We start from the raw sequence: 26,546 nt of genomic DNA, 5'->3' as shown, positions 1-26,546 counted from the left end.
GCACTAGCTTTGTTAATTTTTTTTCAGACCACAAGAACAACGAATAAAAGATTCTAAACCCATAGCAATATAGAACACAGGCATGTGTGTAAAGTGATATTTTGATAAGTTTTACAAGAATCTTCAAGTGAAATCATTTGTTTCTAATATCAACCACTAGAGCCAAATTGAAACAATAGGAGTTGCATTTAGGATCTATAATAGCTGTGATAGAATATCACTGTAACATTATTTGCTGGAATTATAGTAGGGAATTTGCTGGTACACAAAAGACAATCCAATTTTTCAGCAGAGATAAAATACTAGTAAACTCTTCATTTTGCAAATTGGCATTTTTTGGAAACTCTGACCACTTTATTGGCAATTATCTTGAATCAAGTTGCATGTAATTTTGCCTCTCACATTCTTCTAAGTTTAGTAAGTTTGGTGAAAGGGGAATTTAGACAATCGTGTTTTTTTTCACTATGTTTATTTTTCAATCTAAATGTACCTAAAGTTCAAAAATCTAGAGGAAGTTTAAGCTTAACCTGTAGAGGTTACAGAAGACCCAGGGATATTTTCAAAACCCTAATGGAATATTATGTATATTTATTTTGTTAGGAGGAATTTTTTTTTTCTCCTAGAAATACTTGATTTAGGACAATGCATTTCTCAACCCTTTTTTTTTAATTATAAAATTTCTTTATAACTCCAATTCACACAAGACTATTCAACAGTATAAAAGTTCATATGTTAAAATGCCATTTGAATATTCACAAATGGAAAGTATATTTTAAAGTCATTGATGAACTTTGCATTAGGTAATTACCACCTCCCCAGAGGCTTCCAATGACTCCTAACTGGCTGAGCTGCAGTAACGCGTCCTGATTATAAATGCATTCCCTGGTTTATACAGCAGTTACCACAGCTCTCATTAAAACAGAAATTCCTAGGCATATTTAAAATCTGATTAGGTTTATAAAGAACAATGAAAAACCCAGGGAAGCTTCAGGAGGACAAACCAGCCTCCGCAGATAGAAGCAGATGTGCAGGACATTGCTGTGAATAGTGGGCAATTCATTCTGTGTTTGGGAATTCCTGCTTTCTGACGTGACATTCGTCCCATTCTCCAAGTGCTTTTTAACTGCCAGTATTTCAAACAGTGGTTGGATAGAGTTAGAAACTTTTAGCTTCATTTCCTTGCCCATTACTCATATGACTAGTATGTCTTTTTCTACCCATTAGGCACACAGAGAATATGCTTCTGTTAGCATTTTTCTCTAAAGCAGAGTGTATTGCAGAGTTTTCATTTGGTTAGTAAATGCTCTTGCTAAAACCTTGTCATATAATCTGTCAGTCTGGCTGGATTGGGGATGTAAGAAACTTGAAGACCAGTGTCCTTGAATAAAATCCATTCAACTCTCAGTGCTTTTAATAAAGTAGGAGAGATAACTAGTGGACCTCCATCCACAGCATTGATCACTGAGGAGCAGCAGCATTTGGGCTCTGGAAATGCTCTGTGTGTGTCTTGAGATAACTTATGCCCCAACTGACCTTATCATCCCTACATCAGGCAGATGCTTTTTTTCCCCCTATAGAAATTCTTTAAGGAAAAATCCAAATTGAGCCAAGTAAAAATTGAGAAGGTATTCTTCTGTACATGTTTTTTGAGCTTCTCCAATGTTTCAGCCTTCATTGTAACCTTTTTTTAAAACACTGTCATATTTTTAAATATAATTTTAATTGGAGAAAGGGGCCTGGATGCATCTGTATTGATGATGGTATGGGCATATAAATTTGTTGACAGTGTCATTTTGCAAAGTGGATTCAATGTTGAAAAAAAAAGCAACTCTCTTTTTTTTTTTTTTTAAAATGACACAGTCACTTTAGACACAGTACTCTGGTTTTAAAATTTCAGGTCTATACCATGTAAGCAGTTAGTCACATTATGAGTGATAATTTCATTTGCTCTCAGAGCTATTTAATTATTTGCTTACAGACACATAATGACTGGAAAATCTAAGCAATTATTTTTCATTTAGGAGAGAAAAATACTTCTCCCAACCAATCTAGGGTGCCAGTTTTATTTTTCTTGGCAGATCCATTTGGAGAAACCAGGTAATGCTGAGTCCCAGAGTATGTTAGGTATAGACTAGAGCTCCAGGTTCATGATCTTTGTTCTAAGTCCTCAGAGTCTTAAGTCATGACTCGGTTGAAATAGAGAATTTGGCAACACATATGGAACATACATAATGGTCCTATGTTGCTGTTTTATTTGTACAAGCAGAATTAGTCAAGAAATACATTGTAAAATTTTATTAAAATTATTCTTACAAATTTTTTCTTTAATGATGAACATTCACACAGCCTTTTATTTATTCAATGGATGTTTGTTGAGAGACTGTTGGCTACCAACCACCATACTAAGTAAGGTTAGACAGTTGAGTAATTCATGGTCCCTGACCTTGTGAAGTTTATATTCCACTGGGGAGGAACAAAATACTAACATGCAGTTTATGCTCGCTGCAGTCATTTCTGTCACAGTGATGCAAAAGGTTGTGGAAACACAGTGGAACAGAGGGGAGCATCTATCTGCCTGGGAGGGCTCAGAAGGCGTCCCAGAGTCGGCGCGCAAGGGGACCGCAGTGATCACAGAACTATTAGCAGGGCTCTGCATTGTGACAGTGCCTGGACCACTTGGCAGAAGAAGGTCATGTGCGCTTTGGGTGCATCACGGGGAATGGCAAGGGTGGTGCGGCCTGGGTGCATTTCACGTAGGCGCCTAGTGAACGGAGCTCCAACCTGCGTTCCTCAGGGCCTTGCAGGTCCTGGCACGGGAAAGTGCCTTCCCAAAGCATCTCAGGAGAGCTGTTTCTATGTACGAATGTGCCATCTGCCTGCCAAGCCCGCCCTGAGAGGGTGCTTACCGTGAGTCACATAGGGCTGCGGTATTGACTAGAGGCGGCCCTGGAGGCTGGCGATTGGAATGGTGGAGTGGGAAAGAGCTGGGCTGGGCCTGGGTTTATGGTCAGTACAAAGAGTTTTGGCCTTTACTTCGCAGGCATCCAAGGTGTCCTGGAAGGATTTTGTTAACAACAGCAAGTTTTTAAAAATTTTATAAAAGAAACAGATGTTAACTGTAGAAAATTTAGATAAGCAACAAGTTCTGAAAATTTTCTAATCCTAATGTACGTACTATTGACATTGTGCTAAGTGTCTTCGCTAACTTTTTCCTGTGCTTCTCTATACTGTTTTTTGTTTTTTTTTTGTCAAAGAAATGAGGTCTACTATGACACTGCTGTTTTGCAACCTATTTTTTTTTCCCCCGCAACCTATTTGAACATGATTCAATATCATTAGGCAGTCTTCTGTAACATTATTTTAAAATTTAAGCTTGCTATTCAATTATAAGGATGTACCCTAAATTTAATTTAACCAATTCCCTATTGCTATTCATTTAGATTGTTTCCAGTTCTTTCATATCATAAACTGCACTGGAATGAATGTTTGAAAGATAATCCTAATTATGTTTTAGAAATGAACTTTAAATTGTTATTTAAGATTCCATAAATTTTTATAATTTTAATAAGAGCACTTTTTAAAGTCCCATTTCTTATAGAAAAACATTTCATCTGCATCACATTACATAAACTACAGTCATGCTGACAAGCTCTCATAGTAACGGGGCTTTTTCCCCATCGTAGGTTCCTGACCTGAACCCTGATGAGATTATGCCCTCTTGCCTTTTCCACAGCATTTGCAATTTTTCCACCATAAAACTCAAAATGTTTTATAATAATTGTATAATTTTCTTTTTCTTTGTTAGATTCCAAGTTTTATAGGGGAAGGACACGCCTGTCTTATTTATTACTCCCATTCTAAGCATAAAGAGAGCATTCGGAAGTTGTTTTTTTTTTTTTAATTAATAAATACAAGGATAAATGGATGCCTCAGGAAAAGATAAAGAAACAGAAACTGAAAGCCAAAGTATCAACAAATAAATTACCTCCTAAGGTCTCCATCACTTTGCAGCCATAGAGAATGCTGTGTTTCATAAAGGGGTAAATGGATGTAAGTGAGAGTCGCCATGTGTTAGAGAGGGAAGCCGTAAAGCCACGGTCACTGTGGTGGCCTGATGTGTATTTCTGTCTTTCTGTGAAGAGATAGACGGATGTCTAGAAAAGCTGGCACATGCATTAGTTTCTTTTCTAGTTATCTTGTTTCAAAGCCAAGGGAGCTAAACCTCAACATGCCTTCCCACTCACTGGAGATAATTAACATGAAAATAACAATTATACAACAGCCCAGCAAAAAGAAATCTTCAAGTTTAGCACCTTGAAAGTGGGGTTCACTGTCAATGCTGTTATTCAAAGAATAATAGCTACATGAAAGAGGTCTTCAAGGAAAGGAATCCCCCCTCTCTAAGCACTGCAGAGTTTTCAACATGCTATAGCCTGAAATTAAAGAGAGAATAAACTCTGGAAGATAAAACATGGAGTGGGGAAAGAAGTGAGTAAATTAAAGATGAATCAGGTTATCTGTGGGAATACTTTTCAGATGCCAAAGAATTTTAATTTCAGTTGTAGGAGAGCTTTCCCTTGTACATGATGGCATTTTAGAAGCTTTCCTTTGTATAGAGGTAGGGGAAAGAAAAGTATAAATGTTTGCCCTTTTAAATTTGTTCTGTTTGTCAGTTAAGCTTGTGAAGATGGGCCATAGGAAAAGTCTGGTTTAGCCCTCACCACTTTTTTTAGAGGCTTCATTACCTACTCAGTAGATTTTACAGAAAACTAGTTGTATATTTAAACTCATGTATGAAAAGAAACCTTCAGCAGAAAACAAAGAACAGGTAATCAGGTATCCCTAAGACCTCACATAGTAGGTGATATGTAGTAGCTGCTTAGTAAGTATTTCCTAAAAAAAATAAAGATTAATTTGGGATACATTTCTATAGATGCCAAGAATGTTATATAAAAATAGAAAATATTTTTTGTATTTGGTACTTATATGTAGTTATATTTACATAAAAATATAAGTGCATCCTCATAAAAGAGCAATCGCGTTGTCAGTACTCCAGAGTACTTAAAGAAACTTCCGCAACATTTTCCTTATGGATATTGTAAAGTGCTGTAGTCTATAGGATGCTTAGAAGTGTAAGTGGTTCTTCATTTTGACAGGAGCATCTGTTAGCCATTTATTTATTTATACAAGTGAATTTCTTTGATGAATTTATCTAATTCCCACTCGTATTTTCTTTGTATAGCTTTTAAGTAACAAACCTTTTATTCTGTAGCTGTATGTTTATAATGCTATGTTCTATATTTATATGTTAGTAACTTTATCGAGGTCATTTATTTGAACAGGAGTGTTTTTCCACTAAAAAGACATATTGAAGTATTGTGCCCAGTAGGAGAATTGAGGGAAAATGACATTTAATGAAATGCTTGTGTCCTCATATAAATTCTATGCCAAAATAAAAACGAGGACCCAAACTGTAGATTTTCTAGTTATATTTCTCCTGTGTAGCTGTACTAATAGCAATCAGTTGGCAATTTCTCTTGTGTGATTGTACTAATAAAGTGATTCAGTATTTAAGTTGCTGGACATACATTTTCAATAGTTCTTGTGAAACATCTGCAAATATCACTGAATAGCAAGTATGAAAATGCCGTCTTAATTTTTAGCTCTGTTTTCATGTTTACAGTTAATAGACCTTTCATCGTAAGATGTATTCTGTGAATCCCAGGAAACGCTTGGTTGCAATCTTTACATTGAATTGTGTGTTTTGCCCTGCCTCTTGTAGCTGTGTGGAACTGCAGTTGACCTCTGGAGCAGGGTCATGGTGAGATCAAAAGTAATGTGTTCAAGGTTATATGAACCACTGTGGTGTCCAAGACAATATATGCCCAGAGGCCAGTCTGAGGACAAAATGTAGAGAGAGATTAAGTCCTGTGTATGACAATTCTTTCTTAGCCGCCCTCTTCTATAACACTCATTACTACCTGAGACAGCCAGAAAGGGAAAATAAAGAGAGCATAGGCTATGAAATTTGAAATTCTGCTTAAAAAAAAAATTCTTATTTTTAGGCTGTGGCTTTATAGATGTGAATTTGCTCATAAATGTCACCTTTCTACCATATTGACCTGACCTTTGTTAGACTGTTTTGTTTCATAAACTGAAGTCTTACATTAATTATTCAAGAAATAGAAATGATTGTCTTCCTTGAAATATGTGTGATAGGTTATGCTGAAGCTGGAGGTTAGGCTTGTATGTCAGAGTAACATTTACTCAGCTTCCACTTTCTGGGGACCCTTGTTTAGAGTGTTACTGAAAGATTGTCACAGGCAGTCAGAGTGTATACAGAGGAGAAAAGGCGCTGCAGCTGGAGCCAGGAGCTTGGATAATTTCTGTATAATAGGACCTCCCATTTTTTAACAGTTTAGTACTTTCTGCTGTCATTCATAGCATCGTATTCAACAAGTTCAGACATATTCAAATGGTAAAGATTTAAATAAAGTCCAAAGTAGCAACAGCACTATTGCAGTGCGTAGCAAGTTGTGTTTGCTAGTTTACATTCACTGAAACTACAGGTTTTTTCTGTGTTTCTTATAGCATTCATGATAAATACAGGATAAACTACTTTTAAGGTCATTTAAAACTCTTCAAAGTAGTATTTTAGGGTTTCCCTGGTGGCACAGTGGCTGGGAGTCCGCCTGCCAATGCAGGGACGCAGGTTCAAGCTCTGGTCCAGGAAGATCCCACATGCCATGGAGCAACTAAGCCCATGCGCCACAACTACTGAGCCTGCGAGCCACAACTACTGAGCCTGCGTGCCACAACGACTGAAGCCTGCACACCTAGAGCCCGTGCTTCGCAACAAGAGGAGCCACCACAATGAGAAGCCCGCGCACCGCAACGAAGGGTAGCCCCCGCTCACAACTAGAGAAAGCCCGCCCGCAGCAACGAAGACCCAACACAGCCAAAAATAAATTAATTAATTTTTTTAAAAAGGTAGGGGCTTCCATGGTGGCGCAGTGGTTGAGAATCTGCCTGCCAATGCAGGGGACACGGGTTCGAACCCTGGTCTGGGAAGATCCCACATGCCGCGGAGCAACTGGGCCTGTGAGCCACAACTACTGAGCCTGCACGTCTGGAGCCCGTGCTCCGGCAACGGGAGAGGCTGCGACAGTGAGAGGCCCACGCACGGCGATGAAGAGGGGCCCCCGCTCACCACAACTAGAGAAAGCCCTCACACAGAAACGAAGACCCAACACAGCCAAAAATAAATTAATTAATTAATTTTTAAAAAAAGGTAGTATTTTATTAGATCAAAGACCTTTACATAAAATTTAAAAATACATTTGTGAAACGTTTCAAACATACCAAAAATAATATGATAGATGTAGATATACTTACTACTAAGAGTAAATAGATATTAACATTTTGCTATTTGTTAGATCCTGTTCAAAATGTTCCTGTTCCCTTAAATCTTCAACAATGCTTTGTGCTATTGATTTGTAAGATTTTACCAATACAAAGAGTCTAGATTGCTATTTCATTGTTTTAAATTTTGCCCCCCCACCGAAATAAATACCTGAACCTGACAATGAGCATCTTTTCACATGTTTAAGATTCATTCAGTTTCTCCTATCTGTGAATTACCTATTCATATTCTTTTCACATTTTTTGGTTGGGCTGTTTATATTTTTTCTTCTGATTTTTAGCAGTTCTTTATATATTGGGGGTACTAATCCTTTGCTTATCTTAATTGTATGCATCTGCTGTTTTAGTGGTCTCTTTTTCAGTTTTAAATTTTAATGGAAACAAATTTAGTGATCTTTCATTATGTTCTTTCCATGTCTTGCATAAGAAAACCTTCTCTACCTAATATCATAAAGATGGTTTAATATCTTGTTTTCTAAAAGCTTTACAGTTTTGCTTTTCACACTTCATCTTTATGTCATCTGGATACATAGATGACGTGTTTCTAGGCTCTTTACTCTGTTCCATTGGTCTATTTTTCTATCCTTACACTAATACCACAAAATTTTAATACCTATACTTTTTAGTAATTACATTGAAATTAAAAGAATTTTGCATGAAGAGTGCTTGATATTATTATCACATATAAATGTTTCTTGTTTTTGTAACATTTTGAGGCATAGGAATATTGGATCTAAGTTACTTAGGTAAAGTAGGTTAATGAAAATAACTTACTACAGATGAATGATTACATAGAACTAGTTAGGGGTCAAACATCTCTTGACTCATACCACATGGCAGGCAGTGTGCTAAATGCTAATTATTTCACATAATCATTAGTGGTATCAATATACCCATTTTCCAGACATGGTAATGAAGTGTTTATGGCATTCAACCTTAGACCTATTTGATACAAAACCCGTGTTTATGACCATTACACTTACTGCCCTCTCCTATGGGATCCCCTCCGTGATTTTATCTCACACAAAAAGAGTATATTGCCTTCAACCTGCATGACTTCACATTGTAGATGACTCATCAAAACCTGAGCCTCATTTCACCTGACACTGACATTTTCATGTTGAGTCACCTCTGCCCCTCTCCATGTCAGCCTCACCTGGGGCCTTGTCATCACCCAGAGTTGTTCCATTTCTAAAACCTTAAATTCAAATATCTCATTTTCTCACCTCAATCCTTGGCCCCTCTGCTGCCTTTCTGTTCATCAGCCCCTCCTGCATTTGCTGCCTTGCCTGATCAGCTTAGTTTCTGTGGTCCAACGTTTGAACCCTTTTGTGCCGTTTTCTGAATCAGCCTGTCTTTGCTCATGCAGCTGAATTGCAGAGTCCTGCTGAACGAAGTCATACAAGCACAAAGATTTGTGCCTCGTTAAGTGGGATGCAATGTATACACTCTCCTCCTATGTCTGGCTGATGCCCATCTATACTTTAGTTTCCACTTAGAGTCTACTCCCCCCGAAAGTCTTCTAAGCTCCCTGATTTAGGTGCTTCTGCTGAGCATTTCCATAGCAACACGTCGGTCACAATCACAGCAGTGTCACTCTGTGTAGGAGTGTATGTGTTCCTCCCTACCCCTACAAGATGTCAAGCTCCTTAAGGAAAGGGACTTTATCTCCTACTCATTATTGCATCTCTAATGCCTCTCACATTCACGACTGAATTAGACACCCAAGAGTCAGGGAATCTACCGAACTTGTCAATGAATATGTTTTAAATATCTGTAGATTCCAAAGTATTATATATGTGGGAAAGTACTTGTAACTTTTCAAAGCATTTTTAAACTTCTCAGTTTTGTGGGAAATCATTTTATTTGGTCTTGGTGAAATTTGACAAAAACAGAGATATATTCTGTAAGGATCTTTCTATTTGGGAGGCAGAAAAAGGGGAAACAATTTGGAAGACAATGGAAAGCTTGGTATACCTGGTATACTGGAGAAGTAGCTTATGAGTTTATCTGTTTGATGAAATAGTCCCTAGAGAAATCTTAGAATTTGAGAAAGAATGTACTGCCTCAGTTACTCAGGTGGACACTCTGGATTTTTTTTTAACTTTGTGTTTACCATGCCCTCTTGGATGTTTAATTAAACTTGATAACTAAAATGCAGAAATTACTGTCACAATTTCTATTTCTTAGTGGTTAAATCAAAGTGTTTTAAGAACAAATATCATAAATTACTAAATCCTTGAAGATAACAGGAAGAAGAAATATTAATTTGGTTTTGCCATGTATGTTTGTTTTAAAATTAAGTTTAATCACTCATTACCAAGTTTTTACTTCATGCCAAGCACTGTGCTTGGAGTTAATAAAACAAAGATAAATGATTTAAGCAGTCTCTGCTCTAAAGACAGAAATAATTATTTTGTGATTTTGTAATAGATAAAAAAAAATTTTTTTCTCTATAGAGGGAAAAAATTTTTACAGGAAAAAAAAAAATAGGGACTCTGCTGTCACCAAATACATTCCCTAGCTTCAAAGGGCAAAATAGGATATCCTTACTGTTGAAACCTGAAAAAAAATTCTGTAACTAGGTTTTTCAAAAGAGTTATGGCTCCAAGGTAGATGGGAACAATGGCCTCAACAAATGTTTATTGAATTTATTGAACAGAGTTACTAATTAATGCTGCTCCACAGAGCCAATGCCCAAGTACAGATTTACATGGAGTGTTCTTTTCTACACAGAATTTTGCCTGCTTTTTGTCATATTTGAGCTTAAGCAGGCCTTTATGCTGCGACTTCATTAATATTAGGTACTCAATACATGTGCATTGAAAGAATCTTAGGTTAAGCCATAGGAAACTGCCTTTTTTTGTACTTCAAAAACAGTCAACAGCAGCCAATTCCTATGGCTCAACCCAGCGTATATCACACTTCTGTGATGGGATGAACACTGGGATATTGGCAAGGAAAGAGAAGTTTTGTTCATTGTTCTGCAGGAGTTTGTCTTCATTGAGAAGCAAGAAACACCTAAGTGAAATGATCAGACTTTGTCCAAGAACTCAGGAGAAGGTCATCTTTAGAACAGCCATTTTTTTCATGATGTATAAGTTAATGAGAAGTCAGTGGTTTGGTTTTAGAGTTATGTGCCATATTAGTATACGTTAGATTCAGGCGTTTTTATAAACTGTAATTGCATGTGAACTTTGTATTCAATGTCTCTGGTCTTTGAGAAGTGAGGCAGAATGAAACACTCTATCTCAGTATGTCTTTTCTTTGCACAGTCCTGCTTTTAGCTGTGTAACTGCCTTCTAGATGATTCACAACTTTTTGGCACAATTTCTTATTATTTTTAACATTTATATTTTTCTCTGTAGTCCACAGTTTACATTTTAATAATTATTACTTTTATATTTTTATTATACCCTTAGGATATAGGTTTCATTTAATTTTTACCATTTTTAGATGATTAGAAGCAATGGTGTCTAACCATTTAAATAGCCTATTATGCTAAATTTGAACAAGTTGAAACTGTAACATAATTTTGGTATTTAAGGTTGATGAAAGAAGCTCTTTATGTAGGAAAAAAAAGATAGTAAGGTAAAAATTTGGGGACAGAATATGGCTAACCTTAAGGAAAGTAAGAACAGAAAAAAAAAAAAAGACTAGGTAGAGAAGTAATAGTTTCGAGTTGATAGGAGAGGGAGAAAAAAATTAAGATTTTGAAGGGCCGAAAAAAACTCCAGTACTATTTCTAAAGTCAATATTCTATGTATATTTGAAATATTTTCAATTGAAAAACTATAGAGGACAAAAGCTTATAGGCTAATACCTTAACTTTTTAGTATTCCTAGTCAATTTATAGGAAGGAGACGGAATATATACTCTGAGTATGATAACCTCTGGACTATAGAGATTTTGAAATGCGATCTCTGAACTTCCTATAATAGTTTGAAGGGTCTTCTGTTGCATATAAAAACTATCATTCCCATTGGAACATTTTGAATCTGATTCTTTTCCCTTTCTTGGGGAAAGGTAGTGATTTATTAAGTACCTAAATCTGAAACAATCATATATGACCTTTCCATAATCTTCCCTTATTTTTTCTAGTCACCTTCACTGGGTGACAGATTGTTGTTGGAAAGGACACCATTTTTTGCTTTTAGCTGGCTATAAGCAACTGGACTTGAGTTGTTTTATATGTAAATAAAAATGTTTGACTAAATTATCCTAAGAAGCGTCTTTGATCAAATCACATTCCATGCTAGTGTGCAGTGTTTCCATTGCTAGAACAGTGTTATTTCAAAAGAATACACAACTCAATATACAACAATACTCAATACACAACAGTGTGGTTTCTGTTATCTTTCCCTCTTCTTTTTATAGATAGTGTTAAGAAGGAATGTTCCCGAGAAGGGGACAATGTTTTCATTTTACGTACATTCTTATGTAGATATGGTGGTTGTTGATCTGTAGCCCCAGGCAAAGGGAATGTGAACAAAGACAGTTTTACCACATTAAAATGAAGATACGTATCTAGCCTGCTCCTATGAAACATTGCTGGCTTTGAGTAATAGTTATACATTCACTTGATTTCAAACAGGTAAATTTATACTCAGTTCACATCTGAATTCATAAGATTGTAACTATATGGTTCTATCTGAACTGAATTACTTTTCATTTCAGGAAAAGATTAAAGAGGATAAAAAAAAGTCAAGGTAAACAACAGGGGAGAGACTAAACCTCAGAGTTCCCTGTCAGATACTGTGATGACTATGGATTCTCAGAGTTTGAAAATGGGCTCATAACAGTTTATAAAGACTTAGCAGATTGGAAGTTCTTCCAAGTCAATAATTTCAGTGTTGTGCCATTTTAGAAAGAGGAGATGGCTCTTCTAATTTTCCTTTTTCCTATTTCTGAAGTTTATTATAGAAGAATGTTCATAAGAAGGGTAAAGAGACTGTTCAGTTTTTGTGCATTTTTATGTAGCTATGTTGATTGTTGGTCTCTGACCTAAGGGTTCCCTGACCTCTGAAAAAGATAATCAGCACATCAAAATGATTGTCCAGAGTCATTTGCTTTCTCTGAAACTTCCAGTCAGGAATACCAACTTCCCATGCTCTTCATTTTAACTTACAGATCAATAAACCCTGTCTGTGCACATCTGAATGTTTTGGGCATGCAACTGAACATGCTCTCTGCTACTCAAGCAAGGGATCGCAGGAAGTAGGGAGGTCAAGTGAAAAGAGAATAATAGAGAAGAGCCGGGGAGTAGAAGGAAGAAGCTAGGGCAGACTGTTCGAGAAAGTATATGCTACTTTTTATGTTAGAGCTTGTGTTATTTTTACGCTGATTAGCAATTGATTGTATAGGAATAAAAAAGTATTTTTCCCCATAAATGATGCAAGTCACCTAATTTAAAGATATTCAGGGTGACTATAAATTATTAAGAGAGTCATTATTAATGGCTTTTAAGAAATATATTAGCAATTTTGTACCTTAAAAATAATTTTATTTCCTGCAAAATTTCAGTTACAGGTAGCATACTGATAGTTATAGATAAAAGCACAAGTAAATACAGTTTACAAGCAAGTCAAAACTAAAGATGAAGTTGTAGTTTGTTTAATAAAAACCAAATTTGATTATGAAAATAATAAATGTTTATCATACAAACAGGCAGTACAAATATATAGAAAATGAAAGGAGAGGAGGCAGGTAACAAGTAAATGAATAAGTATAGAATTACAAGTCAGGGTTCATAATGTAGACTGTCTTGGCTGGACCCACTTGCTCAGCGTGTTTAAGCAAGTATAAAAAGCTCAGTAGGATGGAACAGTGAGCAAGTGTGAGATTGGAACAAGATGAGATTGGAGAGTTATCAGGAGCCTGAAAATATATGGTTTTATGGGCTGTGGCCAGAAGGTCAGATTTAATTCTGAGTGCAGTGGGAAGGGTTTTACATAGGAGAATGCTATTTTATAATATATATTTTTAAAATGTATTTATATATTTTTAATATATTTATATTTATTTAAATATATATATTTACATGAAAGCAAGTTATTTAGAGAGATATACATTCCATAGGCAGAATGCAGACCATCTCAGGCAAGAGAGGTCATAATTTACATTTTAAAAAGTCATTCAGGTGGCTTTGTGCAGGACAGTCAAGGATTATAAGAGTGGATGAGGAAAGGCCAATTTGAAACATAAGTTTTGAATATGGGAGGAAGTAAAAATGGGAAGAAATGGTTGACTAGAGAGCTGATTTGGGTGTAATTCAGTGTGTGTGTGTATGTGTGTGTGTGTGTGTGTGTATTTGGAAGGGTGGCTATTGGGAGAGGATAGCTACCTTTTTCCGTCTTTCTTCCAAAAGAATTCATCAAGACAAAGAACACAGTCTTTGTCACCAAGGTGGTCACAGTCTAATATATAAATTCTACAAAGGCTGTACATAAGAAGATGCTTATGGTCTAGTATTTACATTTGATACTAGCTAGATAAGTAATTTTGGTGCGGTAAGTGGTATTGAAGCAGGAAGCATGAGCGTCTAAGGGAGCATATGTTTCAGGCACTTAAACTCACACTTAAGAGAATGTTAGAAGGTTTTTTAGCAGAAGTCATATTTGAGTTTTAAAAAAATGACAGGAGTGAGTTAGATTCCCCCCCTCCTTGGGTGCGTTGTAACCTGGGTGTACAGACAACAGCAAGTATATGCCAAGAAGAAGGGGCAGCATGTTAATGAGAACTTGACCTGTTTAATAAATTTCAAACAATTCAACAGGATGCATGTATGAAAGGACTGATGAAATGGGCCAGACTCTCAAGACTGCGTATATCAATTTAAAATTTATCAGTTGCTTTCATGCGATGTCACTGGCCATGTTTCTGTCCCTCAAGTACTTCAAGGTCATTGCAGTCTGAGTCTTCATGTTTATTGTCTTGCTTGCCTGTTTAATTACCACCTTCCACCTCCCAACCCCCAGCTGTGCCCCAAATGATCACTGCTTTCTCCTCAGGTCTTAAACTTCACCTGATCACTTTCTAAGGAAATGCGTCCTCACCACTCAAACATACACCCTCGTCACTCTCTAATCCAGTACCTTTCTCTAAACTCTTCTTTATATAACTTCAATCTGGTATTACTGCATTTGTTCATTTGTTTCTATGTTTGTCTTCTCCACTAAAACATGAGCTTTATGAACTCATTCTTATTTACAGCTGCAATCCCAGTGGCTAGGCCAGTACCTGCACATGATGAATAATCTGTAAATATTTGTTGAATAAATGAATGAACTCATAGAACAAAGAATGGAAACGAGGTTATTGCAGAGTGCCCTTAATCATTTTTACTTTTACTTTATCTTATTCCTTAGATAGCCTTTAAGACTGGATTATTAAAGGTTTAATTTTGGTTGCAAGAAAGAGACATGCTGAGTTGTTTGGGAGATGCGGGTTTCTGCTCAGAGGGTAAGAAAACAGCCCAGGAAATCTTCTCAATAGTCACTCCATATCTCAGTACTTTCCATGAAGGGGAAAGGTACAGCAGGCTATATAAGAATCTCTCAGGACCAACAGTTCTGGAAACTAGTAATCCCAGTCATCTCTTCTTCTCTAAAGTCAGAAACCACTGTTCCCTGTTGACCTGTATCTACCTGCTGCTTTCATGTTGTGAGAGCAAATTGGACTGTCTTGTTTCTCATCCTCCACTGAGGGCCGCCCCTTTGGGCAGTCTCCCTTCAATGCTCCTTTTCAGCCACCCGTGTCTCACATGGTCAGCCTATTCATTGCAACCTTGGGATTAATCACCATCCCTGATCCACTCGGGTGTGGTCAGAATAGCAGAATGATGTGGTTTAAGTGATACTAACTTACTGTAGAAAGAACTTCATGTGGCCACTTGTTCACAGATCCACAGAACTGCATGGGGACGTGTCAGTCACTGAGAGTTCCATAGCTTGTCAAGAATAATTTTTTTTTTTGAAGTTGAGGAGCTCAAGCCTCTGTCTTTAGAATACACCAGTGGGAGTTATTATTCTCCTCCTAGAATTTAGTAAATCTTGGGGAGCTCTCAATCTTTCCCCACCTGAAGGAGAGTTCTTCCTCCTCTTTTCCTGCTCCTCAGGATAACACTGCATACCCAGCAGGGATTCAGATGATCCCCAAACACATATCAGTTGATATCAGGAGACCTCTCTCTGCCACAACCTTGTACCCTGCAGGTTGCAGAGAATGACTGGCCTGTACCCTGGAGGACTGAACTAGGAGGCAAGTCTAAGAGTTTTATAAGGTAGAAACATAGGTGGTTGGACTAGGTGACAGAGCTCTTACCTTGAAGTTGTGTAATTGTGTTCTCTTCCTGTCTTTAAAGAAGATCCTGAGATGATAGCTCAGGCTGTGCTCCTCAGACAGCTCTCCTCCCACCCCTAGGAGTGGTTGTTTTCTAGGGCTCTGACAAATGGCACAAGCTTTGAGAGCTTTGATTTTGTTTAAGATTTTAGGGAAACCTCATTTTTTTGTCACTAAAACATACTTATTCAACAGAACAGAATGTTAAATTTGCATGGATTTTAAAGTAACACATGAAATTGTATAGTTCTTTTATAATTGGTAGCCTATAAAATCTTTTTAATAAATAGAAAAAATTTCCAAAAGGAATTATTATATCTTTCACCCTTGATTCATTAATACTCCAATAGACAGTGCCAAAGAGTGACTAGGCAGTGCTTATAAAGTTGGAGGAAAGTATCTCTGTCTGATGCTTGTTTTTATGTGAGCAGTGACGGTGCTGTTTCCTTCACTTGACTCATCATTGTTTATAAAAGTAAAGTAGGATCCTCTGGGTGAAAATCTTCAAAATCATTGAGTGTTCCCTGTGTGAACAATTAGTTCTTTAGACCAGTTTGTTTTCCACCAACTTGTCTGCTTCTGTTGTAACAGATGGTTTCCATTATAAGGCTCCACGTGCTCCTCCATGAAGATCAGTAAGTGAAGGAAGGTGCACGGCTTCGCTGGGAAGAGCCCTGGAAGATGTGATGGGCAGGGGAAGCCCAGCATCCCAGTCTGCCTCACTTGCCAGCAGTTCAGTCGACTCAGCCTGATCATCAGACCTGCTGGTTAGATTGTAAACTTGCATCAGGAAGAGCTGAGATGTTAAAGAGGATCTAGTTGGCAAGAGGCCAGGCAGCACAGTTGTCTCAAATGCAAGTTTGGAAGTGGTGGATGTTGGTCATGGGGCCTGCTGATGTCCCCATGAGGATGTGATTCCCACACCTGTCTAGGATTTGGAAACCACACCTAGGAGACTTACAGAAAAGATAAGATACATTATTTCAGGGTCCTACTGAAGACTTAGCAAAACAATTCCCTGAAATTTTTATTAATAGGCGTATTTGGAAAAAGGTCCCCCTGGACAAGAGCCCATGCCCAATGGTATTACTGTCTTTAGTTCACCTGTCTACTCAGTGCACTATAGGCTCTTTGAGGGCAGGAAGCCTGGCCTTGCTCTGTTCTCAGACCACCGTGCCCAGCACTTAGGGAGTGCTTCAGACATTTAAGGAATGAATGAATATGTTATGCTTGTGATCAGTTTCCCAGGATAAACTAACCACATCCTCTGACATCTGGCAAAACTAATTATTTTTTAATGTGGCTGTGTTTAGATTTTAAATTAGGCCTCAGAGGTGAAAGGCCAGTACCATTACTGACAGCTCATTTATCTAGTACACAGCACTCTGCTCTAAGTTATTGCCCCGGGGAAAGCCATTGCATTAGGGCAGTGATATCAGCCCCCTGAATAGATACTAATCTCTATTGTGACGGTTACTCTTCTCAGAAGCCACAGTGGCTGATACAGGTACAGTAGGCTAAGTTCATTGAGGGTTTATGTGTAAATTATCAGTGAAATAGTTTATATCTAGCAAATTTCCAATAGAACTCTACCTAGAATTAACTCCTTTTTAAAAAGTAAATTTTAAATCATTTCTTGGCATATATCACTCTTAGTGGTATTGAATTCAGATTTGAAAGGAAATCTTGCTTCAGATCCCCTTTTTAAAAACACCTTTGTATTGTTTTAGAAAACGCTAGCATTCCACATAATTTACATTGGCTTCAGTTTTATTTAACGAGAACCCCATGACTATTACTGGAGTATAACCGTCATTTTAATATTGTTGATCCTTCTGTTTGTTAATTCTTCGTGCATAAGGATGACTTGGGGACCTTGTCTGATGCCAAGACTAAGCATAATTGCTAGTGTGAACAAAAGTTAAAGGGCACAATTGTCCACAAGTTATACATTAAGGATATAGTTGGCTGTACATCAGAGCATTTGTTGAAGGGAATAAAACAAGCTGAAATGACTAAACATTTGGCAGGAGATCTAATTTTGTCTCAGCCATTTTAACTATATTCCCTTAGATAAGGATTATTGATTATATAAAGTTTTGGGAACTTCCACAGTTGCTTACCTGTACATGTTGGCATTACATATGATTATTTTGCATTTAATATCTGAAGGTAGTTGCAGTATAACTTTTCAGATTTTGAAGAGCAGCCTTGTAATTATACCAATATATCCATTATAAATTCAGTTCTGGAGCAGAAAGAAACTAAACAACTATTGGGTCCATGTCTAACCAAGAAGAAAAAAGCAGCTTTCTGGGATGAGTTATGAGTTTATAATATAATGGAATTTACATGTTTTTTTTTTGTTTTTTTTTTTTTTTATTTATTTTATTTATTTATTTATGGCTGTGTTGGGTCTTCATTTCTGTGCGAGGGCTTTCTCTAGTTGTGGCAAGCGGGGGCCACTCTTCATCGCGGTGCGCGGGCCTCTCACTATCGCGGCCTCTCTGGCTGCGGAGCACAGGCTCCAGACGCGCAGGCTCAGCAATTGTGGCTCACGGGCCCAGTCGCTCCGCGGCATGTGGGATCTTCCCAGACCAGGGCTCGAACCCGTGTCCTCTGCATTGGCAGGCAGATTCTCAACCACTGCGCCACCAGGGAAGCCCAATTTACATGTTTTAATCAGTTTTTAGAATAACTTTTAGCTATTTATTTCTGATTGCTCAGCATCAGTGAGGGAAACTACAGTTCTGCTTTTGTAGTTTTATACTGTTTTGCATCTCAGAATGCCTTGAAGTATGGATAACCAAAGGAAAATAAGATTTTTTTTTTTAAATGAGGAACTAGGAATTTTAAGCCTGAACAAATTTTGAAAGGCTAATCTATAAAAAGGAGAATTGCCTTCTTCAGCATAATTCCAGATGGAAGGAGGCAGGTCAGTGGAGAGAAGTTAGAGTTTTGAGTAAGTTTCAGATACAGCTTGTTAATAAACTATATGCAACAATGACAGAGTTGTCATAGGAACGTGTAGTGAATGTTCTGTCCTGGACATTTTTAAACAGAGGTTAAAACCTGTCAGATATTTTATAAGGGGAGAAGAAAACCTACATTAAATCAACACTAAATGGCTATTTGAAATATGAACATCTGTAAATCTAATTTCTTCTCTCTTCTTGATCTCATTTACGAGGTGTGAATGCCTGCTTTGGCAGTAGATTGTGTCAACAATTATACTGATGGCTGAGTGCTGACATGAAGTTTAACCCACTCCCTCTCTTCTTATTTTAATTGCATTTTTATCTCTCAGTTAATGTGATTATGTTCATATTCTTAGCAATGTCACCGCGTCTTTTTTTTAATAAAAGGAAGGAATATAAAGGGCCCTTTTAGAAAGCAACCATTCATCCCACGAGTACTGTAAAACTTCTACTATATGCAGGTGTCAGAAGCAAGGGGCAGAGTGTCAGAATTCATCCTGTCCCTGTGCCCTTGTTTCATTCCTTTTATCTTTCCATCTCCATAGATAGCCCTGTAGCCCTGACAGGTCATCCTGAAATGAGACGTGCTGACCAATCAGAAATAAATAGCCAAAGATGATCCTAACAAATGACTAAAAGATATAAATTCCATTATAAGTCCATAACTCATCCCACAAAAGAGCATACGAGTCAGATAAACATTGTATTTTGCAAATCACGTATGGCTGAATTCAGGCCAGTAGCAATGTCCTTTTGACTATTACCTGGGCTCAACCATAATTCTTGGCGAGGGTCACACAATTTTTGTTTTAGGAATGAGATCAGCAACACACACTATGCTCGTGTGCTACTCAATCAACTTTCCAAAAGAAGCTCATAACCAAGAAGAAAGTAATAGCAGAAAAGATAGAGTCAATGAAAAAGATCAGGAATAAATAAGACTATGAAAACCAAGTCCATCATTCTGAAGGTTGCTTAGTCCAAAGTAAATCGTAAGACTAGTACTTGGGTCTCATTTCTTGACCAAAGTATATTAATATATGTACTACTTTCAGTTTTCAATATCATGATTTTAGTAGGTCATGTGTTACGGGCATTCTAGTCCAGTAAAAAAGATAAATGAGGCAACATTGTTCTATACCTGACACTTCATAGCCTTTGTATGTAGCCTGGGCATTCTGTATTTTAATCCCTAATCTATATTTGGCTGGTGAAATGTCATCAAACTTAATTTTTCTTCTTAAATACTCTATGCATTTTCAATCATTTCTTCTTGAGAATAACTTGGACATATCAGCAATAAGAGAACTACTGTTTCCACCATCTGTCACATGGCACTGCTTCTTTTTCACCCTGTGAGCCTTGTCTACAGAGACAATTGCAGTGAAGGCCAGGGCCCTTCCCACTACTCACCTCGTCCCAGTATTTAAGGTCACGTCAGCTCTTTCAGGTTTAAAAACTCTTCTTTCTTGCCTTCAGCCTTTATCTAAAAATTGACATAAAAACAAAATTATCAAGGGATCCTTCTAAACAAAATGCTTTCCTTGCTGTAGCAGTGCTCAGGAAAACTGAGGCTAACTGCAATTCTGGCCCCTCAACATGGGATAACTATCATGCAAACCATCCTCCTTTGAAAAAATTCTGCTTTAGACGGCATCCTCTTCCATATGTTGAACTTCTAAATCCATTTTGGTGTGCATGGGATATTTAGGTTCCATTTTATATTAACAACAGTATCTTAATAAAAACTGTAAAATAAGCTCTTTCTATGCTCCGGGAATTTACAGTGTGTTAAGATTGAGTCTGATAAACACTTGTCTGAGAAGAGTTCTCTTCAAGTGTTGTTTTGGAAAAGACAATAAAGTCTGCTGTTTGGGTGAGGGCGCCGCCACCTTATACCATCTGGTGGAGAAATACTCCATGAGAGATATGGGATCAAAGTCATCCCTCTGGGGTTCTGTGGCACAAGAACTGAAGGAAGGGGAGATGTGGCAGCTCATAACATGTCTTGGCAGTTAACAGCCGTTCAACTGGGGTGAAGGGCACGTTGCTTTTCAGCCCTTCTGCCTTCAGATTGACTGGGTTGTTGAGAAAGTGTTGACTAAAACTTTTCAGTTCTGTTTAGTTTATAGCCACACTTGTTTTCTCCCTTCCTGGCATGGTTATTGAAAAATAGATTTTGAGGACTTCATTAAACTGTTTGCTGGAGCATTTCATTTAGATATCGAGGTCCTTCCAAGGTAACTTGGACACCTAGAACTGAATGACTGTCATTCATCCTCCTCTATTTAGTGCAACATTTCCAGCCAGTTATAGCTTCACTGTGTTCAATCATTAGAATAAAAATTCTTGAAGTGTAATAAGCGATGACTTAAGTGCCTCAACTTGTAACAGATACCCTGTTTATGAGCGATCTGTCTCGTAGGCAGGAGCAGTTTTTCCACCTCCAGATGAAAAGGTGACTGTGAGGTGGTCCATTTGTGAGCAGTGCCGATGCAGTCAGGCCCGGGTGCAGTTGAAGCTGCCGTTCGCAAAAATGAAATACTGAACTGAGGCCTTCATTGCCCATTCCAAGAAATACAGCAAAAAGGCCTGGATCTGTATTTCAAGTCTTGTTGATACTATTGGCTTAGACATGTTCCTGTTATTGGGTCTCTTTTGCAAGCCTAAATTTGAGCCTGAAGAATTTCTCCATATAAATGTCTTAAGTATTGCAGTGGCACATCCATCACCTCTTTGCTTTTGAATTACAAAGATAACCTTAAGATATGAGCCTTATACTGGGCAATGTGATACGTACACAGAAAGGGTGAGCCTCCTTAGTGATGAAATCAGCCAATGCCCAAGAGGAAAATAATAGGCAGAAAGGATAGAGAGGATGAAAAAATTGATTCTTTTCCATTAAACTGTACGTGACGTGTTTTTTATGAAGCAGGCGTCAGCTGAAAGAAATACTTGTTCAACTAAAAAGAGATTGATGGTGAGGGAGAGGAAAAGAATGTAAGGAATCAGGGGATAAATATGTGTCTTATTCCATAACCATCTCCAATAATGAGAAAGTTGAAAAGCATTCCATTGTGGTTACCTCAAATGTTTCCTTGGACTTGGTGCTCTTAAAACTCTTTAATGTTAATAATAGCTTTGGTTTTTTTAAAAGTGCATTTGGACTTCACACTTTATAATTTTCTCAATTCTAAGAGTCGTGTTGCTTATTTTCAGGTTTACCAAAGATGCAGGCCATTAGGAACTATACTGGAATGCCAGCCCCCGCTCTTCATGAAGGACCCCCGTTACACATCCAGGCAGGGGATACAGTTGAACTTCTGAGAGGAGATGCACACAGTCTGTTTTGGCAGGTACTATCCACATTACAGTTTTTTAGATTTAACGGATGATTTATTACCACTTGGAGAATAAAGCTCTTGTCTTTAGAAACTGATTGTATGCTTTCAGCTTCAGAAATTTTACATGATGTGAGGAAAAATTTTTTTTATTCACCACTCTCAAATTTACCAATGCTAAAGTGGCAATGAGTGTTAGAACACTAAAGAAAATAGTATCTGTGCTATGAATCAGAATTACCATTTATATTAAGAATTCGTACTTTGACAGAGCATTTTTCCCACAAGTAGGACCTTGGGTATCATCTAATTCACATGGCTTTCACATATTAGCACTTCACTTCAGAGGAACTACCCTACTAGCTTGCCAGTGGCCATTTCTGGCCATATTTCATTTGTGCCTACTCACAGTAATACCTGAAGCTATTAGAGGTACCATAGGCATTATTTATGAAATAAATAAAATGTGAAAAGTAAGTGAGTATGTTGATGTTTGCTGGTGATGAAATCTCTCTTATCCAGTTAGCTTGCTTTGGTTCAAGGGTTTTGTTAACTGAGGTAAATATGGTATAGTGTTAAGATTCGATAGAGCTTGATGGTAGAACATTGCTGTTCATTAAATTATTCTGTATTTTCATGTATATGTTAGAAATACTTCCCAACATCTTAAAGAAAGAGTGTTAAAAGTGTTGTGTGTTGAGGAAGAAAAGGGTGGGATCAAGAGAAAGCTTAGCACATGAGTGAAATTTTCTAGGGGTGAAGAGACCAGAAAAGGACTGTTAGATAATAATCCATTGAGCACATGTGTAAATGATAGCTATTTTGTTTGTACAAAACTATCTTATTGTCTGCCATCTTGGTATAGAAGAATGCCCCTAAGTTGGACATTTAGCTCCAACCACATTTCAGTTTCTGTAGCCAGTGGCTTTTCCAGAGCTCCACCATCTTTCTTAAGTATCCTACTCTTCTCATACCTCATTCTTCCCAAAAAAGGAAGAGAGAATGACAAACTTAAATTCTACTAACTCTTCCATCCACTCCTGCATCTCCCAGCCCAACCACAAAACACACCTTGTGTACGCATAAGAGTCCTCTTATTCAAGGCTTACCTTTTGCTTGGAGTTTTCCATCCCACATTTCATCAGTTGGCTCTTGACCCCTACATTTTCAATTTCATTCTCTCCACTGGCTCCTTTTCTATAGCTTATAAATATGCTCAAGCTCCTCCTATCTAAAACACATATAACTCAACATGTTGTCTAGTTATGTCAGTCTCCTGCTCCCTCACTCCCTCTCATCCTCTCCCTCTCCCATTCCCATAGCTGAACTTCTTGAGAGAGTAGTCTGTACTCAGTCTCTGCCTCCTTATGTCCTATTCATAATGCAGTCTCCTGCAGAAACTACTGCAGAAACTACTCCTACTTGGATTACTAATACCACTTTAAAAAAAATAACAACAACTTTGAGATTATATAATCAAGTACACATACTTAAAGTGCAGTTGAATTTGATAAGTTTTGTCAAATGTATATATAAGTGAAAGCACTGCTACAGTCAAGATGATAAAATCAGCCCCCAAAGTTTTTGTGTGCCCCTTTGTAATCTCCCTCCTGCCTCTGCTTGTTGCCCTTCCCCAACCCCCAGCCAACCATAGTTCTGCTTTCACACTATGAATTTGCATTTTTCAGAATTTTATATCGTACATCATATAGTATGTATTCTTTTTTGTATGGCTTCTTTCACTTAACTATCTTGAGATTAAAACATGTTACTTTGTGTAACAATAGTTCTATCATTGTTTTAAAACTGCTTTATTGAGGTATGATTAACATACAAAAAGCTGTACATACTTAATGCATACAGCTTGATGAGTTTGGAGAAACTATCGCCACAATTTATGCCATAAACATACCCATCACTTCTAAAAGTTTCCTCCTATCCTCTTTATTTTTTATTTTATAGTTTGTGATTAACAACATTCAACATTAAGACCTACCCTATTAGCAAATTTTTAAGTATATAGTACAGTATTACTAACTATAAACTCTGTGCTGTACAGTAGAACTCTAGCAGTTATCCGTCTTGCATAACTAAAACTTGTACCCTTGACTACTCCATCCCCATTTCCCCCTTCCCCCATTCTTTGGCCACCCCTGTTCTACTCTCTGCTTCTATGAGTTCGACTATTTTAGATTCCTCATATAAGTACAGGAAAGACTTGGAAGCAACCTAAATATCCATCAATGGATGAATGAGTAAATTAAGAAAATGTGGTATATAACATAATGGAATACTATTCAGACTTTGAAAAGAAGGAAATCCTCCCATTTGCAAAAACATGGAAGAACTTGGGCGACATAATACTAAGGGAAAGAAGTTCTTTCTTTTTATTGCTGATTATTATTCCAGGTATGGGTTTAGCACAGTTTATCCAGTAGCCTATTGAGGGGCTTTCAGGTTATTACTGTTTTGGGCTGTAAAAAATAAGCCGCTATGGGGAAGACCTTCAAGATGGCGGAGGGGTTAGAGGTGGAGATCACCTTCCTCCCCACAAATACATGAAAAATACATCTACATGTGGAACAACTCCTACAGAACACCTTATGAACGCTGGCAGAAGACCTCAGACCTCCTAAAAGGCAAGGAACTCCACACGTACCTGGGTAGGGCAAAAGAAAAAAGAAAAAACAGAGGCAAAAGAATAGGGACGGGACCTGCACCTCGGGGAGGGAGCTGTGAAGGAGGAAAGGTTTCCACACACTAGGAAGCCCCTTCGCGGGCGGAGACTGCGGGTGGCGGAGGGGGGAAGCTTCGGAGCCATGGAGGAGAGCGCAGCAACAGGGGTGCGGAGGGCAGAGCGGAGAGGTTCCCGCACAGAGGATCGGTGCCGACCAGCACTCACCAGCCCGAGAGGCTTGTCTGCTCACCCGTCGGGGTGGGCGGGGGCTGGGAGCTGAGGCTCGGGCTTCGGACGTCGGATCGCAGGGAGAGGACAGGGGTTGGCTGCGTGTACACAGCCTGAAGGGGTTAGTGCACCAGAGCTAACTGGGAGAGAGACCGGGAAAAAATCTGGAACTGCCTAAGAGGCAAAAGACCATTGTTTTGGGGTGCGCGAGGAGAGGGGATTCAGAGCACTGCCTAAATGAGCTCCAGAGACGGGCGCGAGCCACGGCTATCAGCACGGACCCCAGAGATGGGCATGAAATGCTAAGGCTGCTGCTGCTGCAGCCACCAAGAAGCCTGTGTGCAAGCACAGGTCACTCTCCACACCGCCCCTCCCGGGAACCTGTGCAGCCCGCAACTACCAGGGTCCCGTGATCCAGGGACAACTTACTCAGGAGAACACACAGCATGCCTCAGGCTGTGGCAACGTCACACCGGCCTCTGCCGCTGCAGGCTCGCCCCGCATTCTGTACTCCTCCCTCTCCCCAGCCTGAGTGAGCCAGAGCCCCCTAATCAGCCGCTCCTTAAACCCCCTCCTGTCTGGGCGAAGAAAAGACGCCAGGGGACGACCTATACGCAGAGGCGGGGCCAAATTCAAAGCTGAACCCCGGGAGCTGTGCGAACAAAGAAAAGAAAGGGAAATTTCTCCCAGCAGCCTCAGGAGCAGCTGATTAAATCTCCGCAATCAACTTGATGTACCCTGCATCTGTGGAATACCTAAATAGACAATGACTCATCCCAAAATTGAGGTGGTGGACTTTGGGAGCAAATGTAGACTTGGGGTTTGTTGTATGTGACTGACGAGTTTCTGATTTTTATGTTTATCTTAGTATAGTTTTTAGCTCCTGTTATCATTGCAGGATTTGTTTATTGGTTTGGTTGCCCTCCTCTTTTTTTATTTTTTCATTTTAATAATACTGTTTTATTTTTTATCTTAATAGCTATTTTATTTTATTATTTTTTTCTTTCTTTCTTTTTTTTCTCCATTTTCTTCTAAGCCGTGTGGCTGACAGAATCTTGGTGCTCCGGCCAGGTGTCAGGCCTGAGCCTCTGAGGTGTGAGAGCTGAGTTCAGGACATTGGTTCACCAGAAACCTCCTGGCCTCACATAACATCAGTCAGCGAGAGCTCTCCCAGATATATCCGTCTCAACACTAAGACCCAGCTCCATTCAATGACTAGCAAGCTCAAGTGCTGGACACCCCATGCCAAACGACTAGCAAGACAGGAACACAACTCCACCCATTAACAGAGAGGCTGCCTAAAATCATAATAAGTTCACAGACACCCCAAAACACACCACTGGATGTGGTCCTGCCCACCAGAAAGACAAGATCCAGCCTCATCCACCAGGACACAGGCACCAGTCCCCTCCACCAGGAAGCCTACACAACCCGCTGTGGGCAGACACCAAAAACAGCGGGAAATACGAACCTGCAGCCTGTGAAAAGGAGACCCCAAACACAGTAAGTTAAGCAAAATGAGAAGGCAGAGAAATACGCAGCAGATGAAGGAGCAAGGTA

General features: G+C 38.5%; 1 protein-coding gene across 4 annotated transcripts in view; it reads left to right on the top strand.

Annotated features, from left to right (window-relative positions):
* VAV3 (vav guanine nucleotide exchange factor 3) overlaps positions 1–26,546 on the top strand; it is a 389,664-nt gene that overhangs the window by 286,507 nt on the left and 76,611 nt on the right. For all 4 annotated transcript variants that reach the window (XM_036863586.1, XM_036863581.1, XM_036863570.1 and 1 more), the window contains exon 20: positions 21,960–22,096. In XM_036863586.1, coding sequence (XP_036719481.1) covers positions 21,960–22,096 — 137 coding nt within the window. The remainder of the gene's footprint in view (positions 1–21,959; positions 22,097–26,546) is intronic.

Source organism: Balaenoptera musculus, chromosome 1, assembly GCF_009873245.2.
Source record: "Balaenoptera musculus isolate JJ_BM4_2016_0621 chromosome 1, mBalMus1.pri.v3, whole genome shotgun sequence".
In the NCBI taxonomy this organism is placed as follows: Eukaryota; Metazoa; Chordata; class Mammalia; order Artiodactyla; family Balaenopteridae; genus Balaenoptera; species Balaenoptera musculus.
This window is presented reverse-complemented; position numbering and strand designations above follow the sequence as displayed.